General features: G+C 42.5%; 2 protein-coding genes across 8 annotated transcripts; one reads left to right on the forward strand and one right to left on the reverse strand.

Annotated features, from left to right (window-relative positions):
- Nucleotides 1–5,124: 5,124 nt before the first annotated feature.
- LOC111966566 (zinc finger protein 341) lies at nucleotides 5,125–12,087 on the reverse strand. 5 transcript variants are annotated; one of them, XM_023991317.1, is made up of 15 exons: nucleotides 12,004–12,087; nucleotides 11,431–11,541; nucleotides 9,464–9,580; nucleotides 9,069–9,218; nucleotides 8,606–8,821; nucleotides 8,280–8,463; nucleotides 8,053–8,146; nucleotides 7,712–7,932; nucleotides 7,345–7,553; nucleotides 6,917–7,125; nucleotides 6,656–6,752; nucleotides 6,443–6,575; nucleotides 6,239–6,350; nucleotides 5,995–6,065; nucleotides 5,125–5,848 (listed from the first exon to the last, which is right to left on the reverse strand). In XM_023991317.1, exons 2-15 carry the CDS (start codon nucleotides 11,497–11,499, stop codon nucleotides 5,499–5,501), a joined length of 2,232 nt encoding a protein of 743 aa, XP_023847085.1. In that variant the 5' UTR covers nucleotides 11,500–11,541; nucleotides 12,004–12,087; the 3' UTR covers nucleotides 5,125–5,498. The 5 variants fall into 5 exon arrangements, with proteins under 5 accessions (XP_023847085.1, XP_023847083.1, XP_070300621.1 ...); XM_023991315.1 differs by having other exon boundaries at nucleotides 8,053–8,143; nucleotides 9,464–9,654; XM_070444520.1 differs by having other exon boundaries at nucleotides 7,345–7,550; nucleotides 9,464–9,654.
- A 411-nt stretch (nucleotides 12,088–12,498) lies between these two features.
- Nucleotides 12,499–18,778, forward strand: LOC111966568 (transcription factor E2F1-like). Of its 3 annotated transcripts, none has more exons than XM_023991318.2 (8): nucleotides 12,499–12,732; nucleotides 13,591–13,943; nucleotides 14,092–14,194; nucleotides 14,312–14,531; nucleotides 14,723–14,875; nucleotides 14,990–15,104; nucleotides 15,260–15,488; nucleotides 17,578–18,778. In XM_023991318.2, the coding sequence occupies exons 2-8, from the start codon at nucleotides 13,698–13,700 to the stop codon at nucleotides 17,841–17,843; spliced, it is 1,332 nt and encodes a 443-aa protein (XP_023847086.1). In that variant the 5' UTR covers nucleotides 12,499–12,732; nucleotides 13,591–13,697; the 3' UTR covers nucleotides 17,844–18,778. The 3 variants fall into 3 exon arrangements, with proteins under 3 accessions (XP_023847086.1, XP_023847088.1, XP_023847087.1); XM_023991320.2 differs by having other exon boundaries at nucleotides 12,503–12,591; nucleotides 13,853–13,943; XM_023991319.2 differs by having other exon boundaries at nucleotides 12,518–12,591.
- The last annotated feature ends 934 nt before the right edge of the window (nucleotides 18,779–19,712 follow it).

The raw sequence follows: 19,712 nt of genomic DNA on the forward strand, positions 1-19,712 counted from the left end.
TCCCCAAGAGGTAAAATATATAGTGAAAACAATAGTGGTCCCAAAACGGAACCTTGAACACAGAAATGTACAGTTGATTTGTCAGAGGACAAACCATTCAGAGACAAACTGATATCTTTCCGACAGATAAGATCTAAACCAGGCCAGAACTTGTCCGTGTAGACCAATTTGGGTTTCCAATCTCTCCAAAAGATGTGGTGATCGGTGGTATAGTCAATGAACTAATCACTGATCACTGATCATAATCTTGATGTGATTGGCCTGACTGAAACATGGCTTAAGCCTTGATGAATTTACTGTGTTAAATGAGGCCTCACCTCCTGGTTACACTAGTGACCATATCCCCCGTGCATCCCGCAAAGGCGGAGTGTTGCTAACATTTACGATAGCAAATTTCAATTACAAAAAAAAAAATGACGTTTTCGTCTTTTGAGCTTCTAGTCATGAAATCTATGCAGCCTACTCAATCACTTTTTATAGCCACTGTTTATAGCCTCCTGGGCCATATACAGCGTTCCTCTCTGAGTTCCCTGAATTCCTATCAGACCTTGTAGTCATAGCAGATCATATTCTAATTTTGGTGATTTTAATAATCATATGGAGAAGTCCACAGACCCACTCCAAAAGTATTTCGAGCCATCATCGACTCAGTGGGTTTTGTCCAACATGTCTCTGGACCTACTCACTGCCACAGTCATACTCTGGACTTAGTTTTGTCCCATGGAATAAATGTTGTAGATCTTAATGTTTTTCCTCATAATCCTGGACTGTCGGACCACCATTTTATTACGTTTGCAATCGCAACAAATAATCTGCTCAGACCCAACCAAGGAGCATCAAAAGTCGTGCTATAAATTCTCAGACAACACAAAAATTCCTTGATGCCCTTCCAGACTCCTTCTGCCTACCCAAGGACGTCAGAGGACAGAAATCAGCTAACCACCTAACTGAGGAACTCAATTTAACCTTGCGCAATACCCTAGATGCAGTTGCACCCTAAAAACGAAAAACATTTGTCATAAGAAACTAGCTCCTGGTATACAGAAAATACCTGAGCTTTGAAGCAAGCTTCCAGAAAATTGGAACGGAAATGGCGCCACACCAAGCTGGAAGTCTTCCGACTAGATTGGAAAGACAGTACCGTGCAGTACCGAAGAGCCCTCACTGCTGCTCGATCATCCTACTTTTCCAACTTAATTGAGGAAAATAAGAACAATCCAAAATTTATTTTTGATACTGTTGCAAAGCTAACTAAAAAGCAGCATTCCCCAAGAGAGGATGGCTTTCACTTCAGCAGTAATAAATTCATGAACTTCTTTGAGGAAAAGATCATGATCATTAGAAAGCAAATTATGGACTCCTCTTTAAATCTGCGTATTCCTCCAAAGCTCAATTGTCCTGAGTCTGCACAACTCTGCCAGGACCTAGGATCAAGGAGGACACTCAAGTGTTTTAGTACTATATCTCTTGACACAATGATGAAAATAATCATGGCCTCTAAACCTTCTAGCTGCATACTGGATCCTATTCCTACTAAACTACTGAAAGAGCTGCTTCCTGTGCTTGGCCCTCATATGTTGAACATAATAAACGGCTCTCTATCCACCGGATGTGTACCAAACTCACTAAAAGTGGCAGTAATAAAGCCTCTCTTGAAAAAGCCAAACCTTGACCCGGAAAATATAAAAAACTATCGGCCTATATCGAATCTTCCATTCTCTCAAAAATTTTAGAAAAAGCTGTTGCGCAGCAACTCACTGCCTTCCTGAAGACAAACAATGTATACGAAATGCTTCAGTCTGTTTAGACCCATCATAGCACTGAGACTGCACTTGTGAAGGTGGTAAATGACCTTTTAATGGCGTCAGACCGAGGCTCTGCATCTGTCCTCGTGCTACTAGACCTTAGTGCTGCCTTTGACACCATCGATCACCACATTCTTTTGGAGAGACTGGAAACCCAAATTGGTCTACACGGACAAGTTCTGGCCTGGTTTAGATCTTACCTGTCGGAAAGATATCCAGTTTGTCTCTGTGAATGGTTTGTCCTCTGACAAATCAACTGTACATTTCGGTGTTCCTCAAGGTTCCGTTTTAGGACCACTATTGTTTTCACTATATATTTTACCTCTTAGGGATGTTAATCGAAACATAATGTTAACTTTCACTGCTATGCGGATGACACACAGCTGTACATTTCAATGAAACATGGTGAAGCCTCAAAATTGCCCTCGCTAGAAGCCTGTGTTTCAGACATAAGGAAGTGGATGGCTGCAAACTTTCTACTTTTGAACTCGGACAAAACAGAGATGCTTGTTCTAGGTCCCAAGAAACAAAGAGATCTTCTGTTAAATCTGACAATTAATCTTGATGGTTGTAAAGTCGTCTCAAATAAAACTGTGAAGGACCTCGCGCTTACTCTTGACCCTGATCTCTCTTTTGACGAACATATCAAGACTGTTTCAAGGACAGCTTTTTTCCATCTACGTAACATTGCAAAAATCAGAAATTTTCTGTCCAAAAATGATGCAGAAAAATTAATCCATGCATTTGTTACTTCTAGGTTAGACTACTGCAATGCTCTACTTTCCGGCTACCCGGATAAAGCACAAATAAACTTCAGTTAGTGCTAAATACGGCTGCTAGAATCCTGACTAGAACCAAGAATTTGATCATATTACTCCAGTGCTAGCCTCCCTACACTGGCTTCCTGTTAAGGCAAGGGCTGATTTCAAGGTTTTACTGTTAACCTATAAAGCGTTACATGGGCTTGCTCCTACCTATCTTTCCGAGTGTTCCTGCCGTACATACCTACACGTACGCTATGGTCACAAGACGCAGGCCTCCTAATTGTCCCTAGAATTTCTAAGCAAACAGCGGGAGGCAGGGCTTTCTCCTATAGATCTCCATTTTTATGGAATAGTCTGCCTACCCATGTGAGAGACGCAGACTCGGTCTCAACCTTTAAGTCTTTACTGAAGACTTATCTCTTCAGTAGGTCATATGATTGAGTGTAGTCTGGCCCAGGAGTGTGAAGGTGAACGGAAAGGCTCTGGAGCAACGAACCACCTTGCTGTCTCTGCCTGGCCGGTCCCTCTCTCCACTGGGATTCTCTGCCCCTAACCTATTACAGGGGCTGAGTCACTGGCTTACTGGTGCTCTTTCATGCCGTCCCTAGGAGGGGTGCGTCACTTGAGTGGGTTGAGTTACTGACGTGATCTTCCTGTCTGGGTTGGCGCCTCCCCTTGGTTTGTGCTGTGGTGGAGATCTTTGTGGGCTATACTCGGCCTTGTCTCAGGATTGTAAGTTGGTGGTTGAAGATACCTCTAGTGGTGTGGGGGCTGTGCTTTGGCAGAGTGGGTGGGGTTATATCCTTCCTGTTTGGCCCTGTCCGGGGGTATCATCGGATGGGGCCACAGTGTCTCCTGACCCCTCCTGTCTCAGCCTCCAGTATTTATGCTGCAGTAGTTTATGTGTCGGGGGGCTAGGGTCAGTTGGCTATACCTGGAGTACTTCTCCTATCTTATCCAGTGTCCTGTGTGAATTTAAAGTATGCTCTCTCTAATTCTCTCCTTCTCTCTCTCTTTCTCTCTCTCGGAGGACCTGAGCCCTGGGACCGTGCGTCGGGGCTGCCGGGCGTGATGGCTCCTTGCTGTCCCCAGTCCACCTGGCCTTGCTGCTATTCCAGTTTCAGCTGTTCTGCCTGCGGTTATGGAACCGCCACCTGTCCCGGACCTGCTATTTTCAACTCTTGATGATCGGCTATGAAGAGCCAACTGAAAATTATTCATGATTATTATTTGACCATGCTTGTCACTTATGAACATTTTGAACATCTTGGCATAGTTCTGTTATAATCTCCACCCAGCACAGCCAGAAGAGGACTGGCCACCCCTCATAGCCTGGTTCCTCTCTAGGTTTCTTCCTAGGTTTTGGCCTTTCTAGGGAGTTTTTCCTAGCCACCGTGCTTCTACACCTGCATTGCTTGCTGTTTGGGGTTTTAGGCAGGGTGTCTGTACAGCACTTCGAGATATTAGCTGATGTACGAAGGGCTATATAAAATAAACTTGATTTGATTTTGATTTGATTTGGTATCAAAGGCAGCACTAAGGTCTAGTAGCACGAGGACAGATGCAGAGCCTCGGTCTGACGCCATTAAAAGGTCATTTACCACCTTCATGCATTTACCACATAACATGCAGCCACCACTGTGGTTGAAAATATGGAGTGATACTCAGTAATCTTATTGGATTTACACCAAACATACCACTTTATATTCAAGACAAATGAATTACTCAGCCAATTTTTTTGCAGTATTACTTTAGTGCCTTGTTGCAAGAAGCGTTCATGTTTTGGAATATTTGTATTCTGTACAGGCTTCCTTTTCACTGTCAATAGGTTAGTATTGTGGAGTAACAACAATGTTGATCCATCCCCAGTTTTCTATCACAGCCATTAAAAAAATTAGTTTAAGTCACCATTGGCCTCTTGGTGAAATCCCTGAGCAGTTTCCATCTTCTCCGGCAGAGTTAGGAAGGACGCCTGTATCATTGTAGTGACTGGGTGGATTGATACTCCATCCAAAGTGTAATTAATAAGTTCACCGTGTTCAAAGGGATATTCAATGTTTTTTTTTTTTACACATCTACCAATAGGTGCCATTCTTTGCGAAGCAATGGCAAACCTCCCTGGTCTTTGTGGTTCAATCTGTGATTGAAATTCACTGCTCGACTGAGCGAACTTACAATTATCTGTATGTGTGGGGTAAAGAGATGAGGTAGTCATACAAAATAAATAATGTTAAACACTTATTGCACAGTGAGTCCATGGAAATTGACTTAAGCACATTTTTCCTCCTGAACTTATTTAGACTTGCCATACAAAGGGGTTGAATACTTATTGACTCAAGACATTTTAGCTTTTCATTTAAATATTTCTTTAATTAAAAAATTCCACTTTGACAACATGGGGTATTGTGTGTAGGCCAGTCCCCAAATTATTTTTTGTTGACAATTTTAAACTCAAGCTGTAACACAAAATATGGAAAAAGTCAAGGGGTGTGTATACTTTCTGAAGACACTAACTCACTGTTCTGAATAACAATCATCACTGAAAGAAAAAGTGCCAAGCTTCAACGTTTTAATATAAAACAAATATAGAACCCCCTTTAATTTAATTGGAGGGATATAGTGAGATTCAAATCCCTTCCATATGCAAAGGTAGTCTCAGGACAATCTTTTCAAGATTCTGCTTGAATAACTCAGGCCTAGTCTTGGCACCAGTCTGTTTAGCTATCATTCTACTCCTGTCATGCAAAACTTTGGCATTTGACAAGGATACAAGGTGTGGAATGTTAGCTAAACAGACTGGTACCTAGGCTAACTCAGGCCTCAACCCACTGTCTCTATGAACATAGGTGCTCTGCTGTAACCAGCCAGTCTCACTCAGCAGTCTCCAAAGTGTTCCTCTAGCTCTGCATCTCCTCCCGCCAACAGATCCTCAACTGGGACAACTGACCGCCTGAGGGTCCTCGATCCTCTCCTCTTCATCATCATCCTCATCGCCCTCCTTTTCATCCACCTCTTCCCTGCTCTGTTCCATCTCTGACTCCTCGTTCCCCTCTGTTCCGTGTCCCTGCCTCGTCACTCTTTTCTCCGCCCTGTCCTTGTCCACCGCAGCCCGTGCCATGGGGCACTTGTGGTCTCTGTAATACTTCTGTCGGGTGAAGCCCTTTTTGCAGGTGGCACATCGGAAACGATAGTTGTTTGTGTGGGAGCGTTGGTGCTCAAGCATGTGGGCTCTTCTGCTGAAAGCTTTCTGGCAGTACCCACATTTATAGGGCTTAATACCTTGGGACAACAGAAACAAAAGTATGGCTCTAAATAGTTTTGAATCATCACTTTAAATGGCCGTCAAGAGCTGCAACAAGGTAAATTATGTTTACAGTTGTGACTGGTGTATTAATAATTTACTACAATAGACAGGAAATACTCACCAGAATGAGACAGTATGTGTGCCTTCAGCTTGTCTGGTCTGTTAAACTCTTTAATGCAGCCAACATGTGTCCTGAAAGCACAAAACAATGCTTTGAATACACCAATAAAAAACGCAACTTTCTGTTACATTGACGTCGAATATTGAAGTCGAAGGTATCCCCAGGTTTTTATCGAATCTTTTGTGGCTCAGGTTTCCAAATAGGCTCACATATGATCTGTTAGAAAAATAGACACCTCACTTACCTAAATGGACATTTGTATTTCTTAAAGGGCTCATGAATGAGCATGTGCCTCTTCACCTTGTCCTTCCTGTTGAACATGGCCTCACAAACAGAACATTGGTATGGCTTTTCTCCTGCAATGAAATGACAGTGTTGCCATAAGCACAGCAGAGAGAATCAAGTGAAAGTTATTTGCACCATAGGGTAATGTGTCTGCATGCCTCACCTGAGTGGATACGAGTGTGCAGTTTGAGGTAGTGGTCTGTTTTGAAGAACTTTGTACATATCTGACATTTGAACCTTCCTCCGATACCATGTGTGGGCAGGTGCCGCCGGAAATACCTCTCACAAGGAAAAACCTGTTAAAAATAAATGCATTATTTAGAGTGACTTAATTCTAACATAGCAGTGAGTGACATCCATTTTTTCTAGAGCATACCTTTTGGCAATGTGGGCAGGGGAAGTTATGGGAGGCGGTTAACAAATGCTGCTCCAAGGCCTCTTGCGTGGAGTACCGGCTTTGGCATTTCATGCACCTGAGTGTGACAGAAACACTGGTGAAACCCGTAACCATGGGGTCAAACTAAAGGCCATATAAAACACAGAGGGAAGCAGTGATCACACTGAAAAGAAAGAAACTGACTGAACTTTGTAAGCATTAGTATGGCCTAGTTAGGAGACTGGAGATAGTAAAGCTGACCTATAGAAAGTGGTCTCCTTGCGTGGGTTCTGCTGGGGACAGAAGCAGTGGGAGTACTGATGCACCCCCAGCTCAAACAGCGAGGGGAACACCTTGCCACACAGGTGGCAGCGGTAGGTGAGCTGCTCCTGGTGCATCCGGGTGTGCTCCAGGAACAGATCCAGCTTCTGGAACGTCTGGGAACAGGTCTTCACCACACACTTATATACCTGAAACACAGCAGGAAGGAACATTAGAAGGATGAGTGGTGAGGACAGAGCTCTTAAGGAAGACATCTGACACAATAACATTTCTATTTGAATACCTGTTCAAAGGAGAACAAAGAAGTTTTCCAAACAATATGAACACCGATTGCCCCCTGTGCTTAATAATGCTTGTGCTTCATTATTGTTCTGGGTAGATCCTTCCCTCTGGCCATGTGGACTCACCTGCTCTCCTTTGTGCTGAGTCATGTGAGATTTGAGCTGGAAGTAGGTGCTGAACTTGCCAGCACAGAACTGGCACTGGTAAGAGCTGTCGATCAGGATGATCTGCTTGGTCTGAGTCTGCTGGCCGTTGTGCTTGCCATCACCATCACCCAGGCTGTCTACATCAGTCTGGGAGTCACAGTCTCTCTCCTCAGGCTTACCTGGGGCTTCTGAACACACAATCTACATTTATAATACATACTTAGGCCCTTAATAATACATTCATTATGACATACTTCATTGATTTTGGTTATTATTACCACTATGTCATCCACAAAAGGTCTCAATGGCCTATAGAGAAATAAAGATTCCACAGTGAGATGGTTACCTGGCTGCTCCTCCTCCTCCTCATGCTGTTGTTCCTCCTGTTGCTCCATGACCTCCTCTGCACACAGTGGGACCACCTTGACTGTGATGGGCAGTCTGGACACTGTACTGGCCACGCCCGAGGGCCACACTTTGTGTGTCTGCATGTGCTTCTTCACATTAGACTTCTGGGCAAAGGCCCGGCCGCATACGATGCACTGGAAAGGCTTCTCCCCTGTATGACTGTAGAGACATCAAAGATTATAAATGTAAAACATATTTTCTTATCCTGGGTAGATTCAATGCATATGGATATTGCTTTTCTGTTTGGGCTGAATGGTACATTTGGTTGGTTAAGCTCACCTTCTGATATGTTGCTGGAGATCAAAGTTTTTGGAGAAGACTTTGTCACAGAAATTGCACTTCAGCTTCTGCGACTTTCCTTTAATTTGTTCTGCTGAAGAGCCAATGGATATTAACAATGGACAACATTATTTTATTTAGCCAATGATGAGAAACAATGTAAAAATATATTTGTTAGGGTCAGACCAATATGTACTGTATATTGACATTTGTTTTCAAAATCATACCCACTGCTCCATCCTGGCCTTTCTTTCCATTTTTGGGTCGTTTAGGAATAATCACTTTGTCAAACTCCTCAAGCCCAGTTAGGTTTGCAGTGATGCTGCAGGTTTTGGTTTTGGTGCCTTGCTTCCCAGGGCTGTATACTGGAGGAGTGTTGAATGACTGGCTCTCCACACACTGACTTGGGACCTGTTGGCAGAAAAAAATACATGTATAGTGTTAGTGACCTACTGAGCCAAACTCTTTAGGAAGTTGCCCAAAGACTGCAGAGTACAAGTTTGTCATCCTCCTCATTCTCTGCAAATCACAGATTGCATTAGTTAAAGCTCACCTGTACAGATTGGAACAGCTGCAAGCCCAAGGTGTGAATCTCTGCACTACCACTCCCAGACATTTGAGGCATTGTGCTGTAGACCTGGACCACTGAGTTGCTGATACTGGACGGCACCTGGGAGGACAGAGGCTGAGACTGTCCGGGTGGGAGAGAGTGGGAGGATTGCTGATCGTGCTGAAGGTAGGATGCACCTGTGTGCATACTCAGGTTACTCTGAGAAGGAAAGGTAAACACGATATGCAGTGAATAAAGGCTAAAGGAATATACTTCTTATTGAGAAAAATAGCTTAATTCAGGATGCAAAGTTCCGTTAACAATTCCGGAAAGCTTCCCACCAAAGTTAGGCAATAAGCAAGGAAATCCAGAATCCTCCAAAATGGGATTTCTGGAAAACCAGGGAATCTTGGGAAAGTTACTGGAATTGTGCAACCCTATACTTAATTGAATGTAAACAACTTACCTGAATAGGTGGCTGCATTGCTGCCATGGGTTGGTCAATGGATGTGAAGGCGGAGATGGCAGACATCAGAACATCATCGCTCACTAAAACATTGCCTTGGACCAGTGTGTGAGTAAGAGGAGATGAAGGCACTGTGATGTATGTGGATACCTGATGTGGATAGCAAAACAAAGAAAAAAGGAAGACTGCATTATTGCATTTACATTGCAAGTGAATTATTGTTCTGGAGCATGCTATGATACTCCCCAGCCCATACAGTAAGTACAGGCGATAGGTAACTAGTTTCTTGCCAGACTCATGGTGTGCCGCTGTGGGAAAAGACTAAGTAATAAAAAACAAAACATCTTAGCTAACAATCAAAACCGTACGTCATAAGCCAGTAGTGCTGTACCCACCTGTCTGTTGGCGGGGGTCTGTGGCACAGAGCTAATGGAGGGCACAGGGGTGTAGGCGTTACTAGATGCCAGTGATACTGTAGACAGGGAAGGGGCATTGGACTGGCACTGCTCTCGCTTGTGGGTCATAAAGGCAGGCAATGAGTTGAACTGTTTCTTGCACTTCCCACAAAGAAAGACATCTTCATCATCTGTAAAGAACAATTGGGAATATACAGTACCTTCAGAAAGTATTCACACCCATCGACTTTTTCCATATTTTGATGCATTACAGCCTGAATTTAAAATGTATTAAATGTAGATGTTAAGACACTAGCCTACACACTATACCCCATAATGTCAAAGTGGAATTATGTCCAGGAGTAAAAATATGCTAAACAAGTCACATAACAAGTTGCATGGACTCACTGTGTGCAATAATATTGTTTAACATGATTTTTGAATGACTACCGTATCTCTGTACCCCACACATACAACTATCTGTAAGGTCCCTCAGTCAAGCAGTGCATTTCAAACACAGATTCAACCACAAAGACCAGGGCGGTTTGCCAAAGCCTCACAAAGAAACGCACCTATTGGTAGATGTGTAAAAAATAATAATAATAAACCCGACTGAATATCCCTTTGAGCATGATGAAGTTATTAATTTGACTTTGGGTGTTGTATCAATACAACCAGTCACTACAAAGATGCAGGTGTCCTTCCTAACTCAGTTGCTGGAGAGAAAGGAAACCGCTCAGGGATTTCACCATGAGGCCAATGGTGACTATAAAACAGTTACAGAGTTTAATGGCTGTAATAAGATACAACTGAGGAATGGTCAACATTGTAGTTACTCCACAATACTAACCTAAATGACAGAGTGAAAATATGGAAGTGTGTACATGTAACCGATGCGAAATGGCTATCTAGTTAGCGGTGGTGCGCGCTAATAGCGTTTCAATCGGTGACGTCACTCGCTCTGAGACCTTGAAGTAGTTGTTCCCCTTGCTCTGCAAGGGCCGTGGCTTTTGTGGAGCGATGGGTAACAATGCTTTGAGGGTGGCTGTTGTTGATGTGTGCAGAGGGTCCCTGGTTCGAGGAGAGGGACATGCATCCTGTTTGCAATAGGGCACTAAAGTAAAACTGGGAAAAACTTGGCCAAGAAATTTACTTTGTCCTGAATACAAAGCATTATGTTTGTGGCAAATCCAACACAACACGAGTACCAATCTCCATATTTTCATGGTGGTGGCTGCATCATGTAATAGGTATGTATGCTTGTTATCGGCAAGAACTAGGGATTTTTTTAGGATAAAAAGAAACAGAAGAGCTAAGCACAGGCAAAATCCTAGAGGAAAACCTGGTTCAATTTACTTTCCAACAGACACTGGTAGACAATAACCTAAAATACAAGGCTAATTATAAACTGGAGATGACACTAAATGTTCCAGAGGAGCCTAGTTACAGTTTTGACTTAAATCTTCTTGAAAATCTATGGCAAGAATAGAAAATGGATGTCTAGCAACCAATTTGGCAGAGCTTGAAGAATTTTAAAAAGAATAATGTGCAAATATTGTACAATCCAGGTGTGCAAAGCTCTTAAAGACTTACCTGGAAAGACTCAGCTGTAATCACTGCCAAATGTGATTTTAACATGTATTGACTCAGGGATCTGAATACTTATGTAAAATTAGATTTCTGTATTTCATTTTCTAAAAACATGTTTTCACTTTGTCATTATGGGGTATTGTGTGTAGATGAGTGAGACAAAACATTTGAATTTAAGCTTTAACACAACACAATGTGGAATCAAGGGTATGAATACTTTCTGAAGGCACTGTATCAACCCTTCCATATGTAAACTGCAATCAGTGGAGATACAGAATGCATCCTTGTTTTGAGTTACTGTAGTACCTAGTTCTCTGATCAACACAATAGAAATTGCAGTGAGAAAAACATTTTGTGGATAAAAGGGAAGTACACACCCATTGCCTGAATGGTAGATGAGCCTGAGATGTTCTGGTTGTTTGGGTCAGGGACACCTCCCTGGCCATCCAACAGAGACTGGACAGCCAGGACTGTCTGGTTGTCCATCCCTAGAAGAGAATAATAGATCTGGAGGTCAGAACGGTGCAGATCATGGTGATGATATACCATAGTACGACAGGAACAAATCAAAATAGGATTGGTGCGCCACTGCTATTTTGACAACAAGCAGCCGCTCCGTGGGTTGTAGCTAGCGCAAGTGGCTGTTGTTTCAATGCGACATACTCCCTCTTCTCAAAAAATCCCCAAACAAAGGAAATAGCTATACATTACCATAAGCACATTTGAAGAACACATGCAAAATTATCCAAATGTACTCAACGAAATGATAACTAGCTAGCTCTCTGGCATCGATTATTATAATACAAATTGTGCTTTACCAATATTACATTACCATAATTACACCTCCTAGATAACCCAAAATAACCTAACTTTTTCGAAAAAACGTTGTCTTACAACACATTCATATGTTGTTAAATTAAAAACGTCGTATATGATCAACGTATCGATACCTTCCAGGACTTCAAATATAGCTTGCGCCATCTTGTAGTTCTTCTGTGTGTAGGCTTTCGATGAATACGACTGCGTAGCCGATAACGTTATGTAGGCGGATTATCTCTGCTCAACAGCTGGTCCAGGGCCAGTTTCAACAGTTTTTGTGTTATTTTGAGTTTTGGATTCGGGTAGGAAAGGCTGATCCCAAGTCAGACATTAACTCATTCATCACCACTCTCGATTTGCCTCACAAAATAGTTACCAAAGAATAAGCTAATCAAATCACTCATGACATATTCAAAGGTACACTTTTCCACAGTTTATTAGCCAAAAACATGTTTTCCCATTCATAACAATGAAAAGCGTGGCATCACAGAGAGTGGCATTTCACGGGAGCCAATGACAAATCTGGGAAATTCTGACGTTTGAGGGGCGCATTCGCCCAACCAATTGAAATCGTGATTTTCATGCACGTGCATGTTTCGCGGCAAAAATATTTGGCGCGTAAACCTCAACACTTGTTCTGATCAGCTGGAACAATAACAACAATAACACAGTCGGTTTGGCGCTCAGATTATAACTTTTATGGATGGATTTCAGTCAAGGTGATCAACAAGATGATCCATATAATTTGTTTATAGGATATGTAGATTTTTTGGGGGGGAATATTTGCCATTATTTCGGTTTTGTCGGATTGGTTCCTGGGTATGCTGACCAAACGAGAGGGTGAAGAACTGAGTTGGCTGGTAACGTTACTGCAGCAAGCTAGCTAGCATTCTAAGGTGCACTAATTGTCATTTGAAAGGATGCGTAATAAATCCAGTTATTCGTCCAAGGTAGCTGAACTAAAAGTTCAGGTTAGTGCAATATTGCGTTAGGCAGAATACAAACTATTTAGGTTCCTGATTTGTTTGTAGCTAATATGTTGCTGGTACATTTAGTCTGAAACTGAATTGGCTTGTGTCTTCTGTCCCATCCTAACCCTGAAGCCAACACAACCACTTTTCTTGGCTAACAATACCAGCTAGGTAGCTAACTAGAGTAGCTAAGTTTTTCTAGGTCGTTGCAGTATTCAAGGAAGTCTGCTTGCTAGCAACACAGTAAGCAAATGATGAGTTGTGTTTACAAACTGTACCAAACGAACGTTATTTTTGATGTCAACCAACGTTAGGTAGCGAATTGACAAAGGGAAAGTAGTTGATAGATGTGGCCAGGCCTCACCGCACTCTCATTGTAAAGATGAAAACAATAGATTGCATAGAAAAGCTAGCAGCGAGTTAGCACGCTAGCTAACAATGATGCATGTTTATTTCACTTTTGTAAACTATAGATAAATTATTCAATATAACAATTTATCTTGTATAGCTACGGACTGTAACTACAGTCTGCTAGACTGCAGCTGTCCGAAAGCGCAACAACTGTCTCTAAGGTTATTTTATAGCTGGCTAATTGTGAGGAAGCATTACCATGCATTTTTGATTTTGTGAGTTTTAGTTGTTGAAGCTTGACTGTCAGTAAGCTAATGTTAATATTAGACATGCTTAACCTCAGTATTTGTAAACCAACTCTTCTAATACGTTTGCACTATTATTCTCCCAAATTAGAGATGACTTGTGTCAGAAGGTGCTGATAGTAGCATATCAAGCCATTGGACTTGAATTCTGCCACAAAATACAATTTAGGGGACTAGAGTACCCCGGTTGTGTGTGCCATGTCAGAGGCACTCATATCAGGTCAGACGTCGGAGGATCTTTTGGCAGACTTTGAGTCTCTTTTGAATGCTGGGAGTATTGACCTATCGGAGAACCACCAGATAGTCATAATTTCCACCCCCAGCAATGTGGGCTTAAACTCAGTTGTCCCCAGCAACACTGGAGAGATCCTCCTGTTCGCTACCCCCCAAGGCCCTGCGGATGTGGTCCAGGACCAGCGACGGCCAACTCTGGGACGACCACCGGTAGTTAACTGACCATTTTGATATGGGTGTTGGCCGGGTTGGGAATGTGATGTGAAGTTATCCCTGTACAATGACTACAGAAAGTGTGTCTGTGTGAGAAAGAATGATCTGTAGCATCCACACTAACTTTTGANATAACTTGTTTCAGGTGAAGAGGAAGCTGGACTTGGACAGTGATCACCAGTATGTCAGCACCTCTCGCCCACCTTCTCTTGGGAGGGCCCCAACGTCCACACCAGCACCACCCAGAGGTACAGACCCCCTGTTCACAATTCAAATATAACTATTCATTTGAATTCAGTTGTGACTATTATAATTTTGGCCAAAGACAATAAATACAAGTTTTCATTATTGTGTCCCGCTCTCAGTTCCAAAGCCTTCGACAGAGAAGTCTCGCTATGACACATCTTTGAACCTGACCACCAAGCGCTTCTTGGACCTGCTAGCCCAGTCTCCTGACGGGGTGGTGGACCTCAACTGGGCCTCACAGGTCCTGGAAGTGCAGAAGAGACGCATCTATGACATCACCAATGTTTTGGAGGGTATCCAGCTCATCTCCAAGAAATCAAAGAACAACATACAATGGCTGTAAGTCTGGACTCACGTACTGTACAGTATGACAATATCAAAAGTGTGTTCTGGCCTTTCTGGCTTACAATCCTTATTGTGCAGGCCTCTACAGATATTATTCAATACATACAATACACCATCATCAGTGATTCCACAGGATATGTGTATTAGCTAAAAAAAACATTATCCTAACATTCTGTTTGTCACAGGGGGAACCGCATTGATGGAGCATCTGTTTCCCGTTACCAGGACTTACAGAAAGAGGTCTCTGATTTGACACAGGCGGAGGAGAAACTGGATGAGCTCATTAACAAGTGTAACCTCCAGCTCAGACTCCTCACTGAGGATACCCAGAACAAGAAATATCCTTTTGTGTCTTGTCTGTCTTTCTGTTTGTGTGTCTGTGCTTTTTGTATCTACTGTATGTATTTGAATATGCATTATAGGTCAGTGTTTTTTCTTTAACATAATTGCACGCTGGGTTATTTGATGTGCCAGGATCTACGGAAGTCTTTTGACTCTCCTGACCAGCTGGTGATGGTCATCAGAGCCCCTCCAGAGACCCAGATGCAAGTCTCAGAGCCCAGTGAGGTATGTGGGAGGATAATAGACCAATGGACGCTTGCTCAAGACTCTCTTCTGGACCAAATACTGTATTCCAGCTAATGTGGTTTACATACCAACCACAACTATTGAATTGTATCCTCTCTGTTTCAATAAATTATTCCTTTGTTGTCTTCTGGCAGGGCTATCAGGTCTCCCTGAAGAGCACCCAGGGTCCCATTGATGTCTTCCTGTGTCCAGAGGACATTTCTGGTGTCTGCAGCCCAGTGACAGGCATCAGCCCTTCTAAAGCCACATACCAGATAATGCCCCAGCCTGCAGAACCACAGTGCAGTTCCACACAGGAAATGACATCGTCAACAGCTGCGTCCCAACAGAACTCCTCTCCACTGCCATTGTTTCGTGAAGCGGGTAAGCTGCTCTCAGTGTCACACTGTCACCCTGATAGGTTCAAGAATGTCAGGGATTTCTTCCAAGAAATCCATTAAAGCACAACTGAAGGCAATAAACAACCTATCTGATAGAAAACAGCCTATGGGAATCAATATTGGTCAGAAACACAAGGTGAGACAGACTACCCAGCAGCGTAGCGTATTGTACTTTGTTTACATAAGACAACACGTCACACATTTTTTTACTTGAGAAATACTGCACCAAACACCTTAGGTAGATTTAAATTGCCCGACCAAAACCTATGCAATAATGTCAGTTAATTACAGATTTCTTGAGTTGTCTTACAGTGCATTTTGTTACGTTACAGCCTATTTCCCGTTACCATTCCTAAAATGTAATATGATTTCTTTCCCCCTCATCAATGCCCCAAAATGACAAAGCAAAAACAGGATTTTAGACATTTTTGCAAATGTATAAAAAATGCTAAACTGAAATACCTTATTTACATAAGCATTCAGACCTTTGCTATGAGACTCAAAATTGAGCTCAGTTGCATTCTGTTTCCATTGATCATCCATGAGATGTTTCTACAACTTGATTGGAGTTCACCTGTGGTAAATTCAATTGATTGGACATGACTTGGAAAGGCACACACCTGTCTATGATCCCACAGTTGACAGTGCATGTCAGAGCAAAAACCAAGCCATGAGGTTGAAGGAATTGTTCGTAGAGCTCAGAGACAGGATTGTGTCGACTCACAATTCTGGGGAAAGGTTACCAAAAAACATCTGCAGCATTGAAGGTTCCCAAGAACAGTGGCCTCCATCATTATTAAATGACTCTTCCTAGAGCTGGCCGCSCAGCAAAACTGAGCAATCGGGGGAAAAGGGCCTTGGTCAGGGAGGTGACCAAGAACCCAATGGTCACTCTGACAGAGCCCCAGAATTCCTCTGTGGAGATAGGACAACCTTTCAGATGGACAACCATCTCTGTAGCACTCCACCAATCAGGCCTTTCTGGTAGAGTGGCCAGACAGAAGCCACTCTTCAGTAAAAGGCACATGACGGCCCGCTTGGAGTTTGCCAAAAGGCACCTAAAGTACTCTCAGACCATGAGAAACAAGATTCTCTGGTCTGATGAAACCAAGATTAAACTATTTGGCCTGAATGCCAAGCGTCACGTCTGGAAGAAACCTGACACGATCCCTACGGTGAAGCATGGTGGTGGCAGCATCATGGTGTGGCGATGTTTTTCAGCGGCAGATGCTGGGAGACTAGTCGGGATCGAGGGAAAGATGAACAGAGCAAAGTACAGAGAGATCATTGATGACAACCCGTTCCAGAGTGCTCAGGACCTTAGACCGGGGCAAAGGTTCACCTTCCAACAGGACCACGACCCTAAGCACACAGCCAAGATGACACAGGAGTGGCTTCGGGACAAGTCTCTGAATGTCCTTGAGTGGTCCAGCCAGAGCCTGTACTTGAACCCGATCGAACATCTTTGGAGAGACCTGAAAATAGCTGTGCAGCGACGCTCCCTATCCAACCTGACAGAGCTTGAGAGGATCTGCAGAGAAGAATGGGAGAAACTCCCCAAATACAGGTGTGCCAAGCTTGTAGCGTCATACCCAAGAAGACTCAAGGCTGTAATCTCTGCCAAAGGTGCTTCAACAAAGAACTGAGTAAAGTGTCTTAATACTTATGTAAATGTGATTTTCCTTTTTTATTTTTTAATACATTTTGTTTAGTCTTTATGGGGTATTTTCTGTAGATTTGAGGGGGGGTGACTATTGAATCAACTTTAGAATAGGGCTGTAACAAAATGTGGAAAAAGTCAAGGTATCTGAATACTTTCCGAATGCGCTGTCGATTCATTCTGACTATTTTGAGGACGTGATCCTGGCTTCCTATGGTGTCTCATGGGGGACAAACATTAGTAACTGCCACATCGAACCACACCCCCAAAGACTGAAATCTTGTTTTTCGTAATGAGCAACAGAGAAACCCATACAGAATCGGTGCGTTCAGTCGCTCTTTAACATTCCTAAATGGCTATTTGCCGTGGTCACTAAAACTGCATTTCCATTTRTTTTWTTTTTTTTTTACAGGAGCAGTCCTGGAATGTGACCCGTTCCCCAACTTGGGAGTGCTGCCAGAATTTGACCTTTCACCCTTGTCATCCTCTGACTTCCTCAGTGTGGAGGGCCTTGGTAACCCACTGGATGGGTTCATCAACCTGTCCCCGCCACAAAGCCACAGCTACCACTTTGGTCTAGAGGAGCATGAGGGCATCACTGAACTGTTTGACTCTGACTTTGGAGACTTCACCCCACTAGAGTTGGGGTGGAGAGAAACACCCACAGAACAAGAATGAGGTTGTATCTCTATGGAAACACCCAATACACACCCATTTCCCCTCTCAGAAAAGTATTCCCATGTGGCTAAAATACAGAATTGTACAGCACAGACAGTAATGGACCATGTACAGCACAGACAGTAATGGACCATGTACAGCACAGACAGTAATGGCACTTAAGTCGTCTAGCAAAAGAGGTTAGCTTTAGATGGCTATTTAATTTATTTCTATACAGATAATGTTTTTGTACCAATAATGTTTTTTTTTTTTTTTTTRCCCCTTAAGTGGCTTGAGAAGGTGTACTTGTGGGAAATGGATTTATCAGCTTGGAAGCTAATACTGAATTTGTTATATTAAGTAGGCATTTTTGCCATAGTCTCAGGTGTAAGGAAGAGTCAGACTTTTCTGCTAAGAGTTGGGTTTCAGATGCATTTTAAGAAGTCTTACAGTATGTTGGCCAATGGAAATGGCAGGATATAGCCTATGTAGGTTAAAACCTGTTATGGCTGCAGCCCGACGTCATCCCGACGCCGGTACACCTATGACAACATCCAGCTCAAGTGCAGGGCGCGAAATTCAAAATCTTTTTTTTTTTTAAATATTTAACTTTCACACATTAACAAGTCCAATACAGCATTTGAAAGATAAACATCTTGTCAATCCAGCCAACATGTCCGATTTTTTAAATGTTTTACAGAGAAAACACCACATATATTTATGTTGGCTCACCACCAAATAAAAAAGGAGGACAGACATTTTTCACAGCACAAGTAGGATGCAAGTAGCATGCACAAGCCAACCTAACTAACCTAGAACCAACCTAAATAACCTAGGCAAAAGACTACCTCAGATGACAGTCCTATAACATGTTACACAATAAATCTATGTTTTGTTCAAAAAATTTGCATATTTTAGCTATAAATCAGTTTTACATTACTGCTACCATCATAGCTACAGTCAGAAATGCGACGGGAGTAGCCAGAGAAAATACAGACACCAAGTCAACACTAATTACACATCATAAAACATTTCAGAGAAATATATGGTGGATAGCTAATGAAGAGAAAGATCTTGTGAATAGAGCCAATATTTCAGATTTTTCAAGTGTTTTACAGCGAAAACACAATATATCGTCATATTAGCTTACTACAATAGCTAACATCACAACAGCATTGACTCAAGGCAAACGGTAGCATAGCACAGTTCGACAGATATATGAAAAAGCATCCCAAATTGGGTCCTTATCTTTGTTGATCTTCCATCAGAATGTTCTCCAAGGGGTCCTTTTGTTCAGAAATGTCTTTATTTAGATCCAGAACGAACAATTTCCCTCTTGAATTAGCAAGCACACTGGCAGTGCGACGCTAACCTCTCCATCTTGAAAAATTATTGCGTCGCATCACGTCTAAAGTCCAGAATACATGTCAATAATATAATTAAACTATATTGAAATAACATACTTTAGGATGATATTGAGACATGTATCAAATAAATCGAAGCCAGAGATCATATTCACCTTTACAGAGTGTTTTCCAGGAGCCGAGTCCAGGTCCTACTTCGCGCCCAGAAAGAAAAATAAACTGCGCACACACTCACTCCAAGAGGTTGTGTTCAAACCCAGGACGAGATAATCAAGTGATTTCTTCTCTCACTTCCGCATGACACCCAGAGGAAGGCGTATGACGTGTTTCTACAGTCCTAAGTGACATGCCCTTTTATAGACAAGGGCTTGAAGAGCGACATCGATTTTGGAAATCTCACTTCCGGATAGGAAATGGGCTGTAAAAATTGTTCTGTTCTACTTAGAGAAATAATTAAAATGGTTTTAAGAACTAGAGACTGTTTTCTATCCAATAGTAATAATAATATGCATATTGTAAGAGCAAA

The sequence above is a fragment of the Salvelinus sp. IW2-2015 genome, linkage group LG7, assembly GCF_002910315.2.
Source record: "Salvelinus sp. IW2-2015 linkage group LG7, ASM291031v2, whole genome shotgun sequence".
Taxonomy (NCBI): Eukaryota; Metazoa; Chordata; class Actinopteri; order Salmoniformes; family Salmonidae; genus Salvelinus; species Salvelinus sp. IW2-2015.

Bases quoted from the DNA above. Each gene is read 5' to 3' on its own strand.
- LOC111966566 (XM_023991314.1), bottom strand. From the start codon at position 12,034: ATGGCGCAAGCTATATTTGAAGTCCTGGAAG. The intron at 9,219-9,463 runs GTGGGTACAGCA...TATCCACATCAG, and splicing joins AGACCCCCGCCAACAGACAG to GTATCCACATACATCACAGT. The intron at 6,576-6,655 runs GTATGCTCTAGA...TATTTTTAACAG, and splicing joins CCTGCCCACATTGCCAAAAG to GTTTTTCCTTGTGAGAGGTA.
- LOC111966568 (XM_023991318.2), top strand. From the start codon at position 13,698: ATGTCAGAGGCACTCATATCAGGTCAGACGTCGGAGGATCTTTTGGCA. The intron at 15,105-15,259 runs GTATGTGGGAGG...GTCTTCTGGCAG, and splicing joins AAGTCTCAGAGCCCAGTGAG to GGCTATCAGGTCTCCCTGAA. The intron at 15,489-17,577 runs GTAAGCTGCTCT...TTTTTTTTACAG, and splicing joins GCCATTGTTTCGTGAAGCGG to GAGCAGTCCTGGAATGTGAC.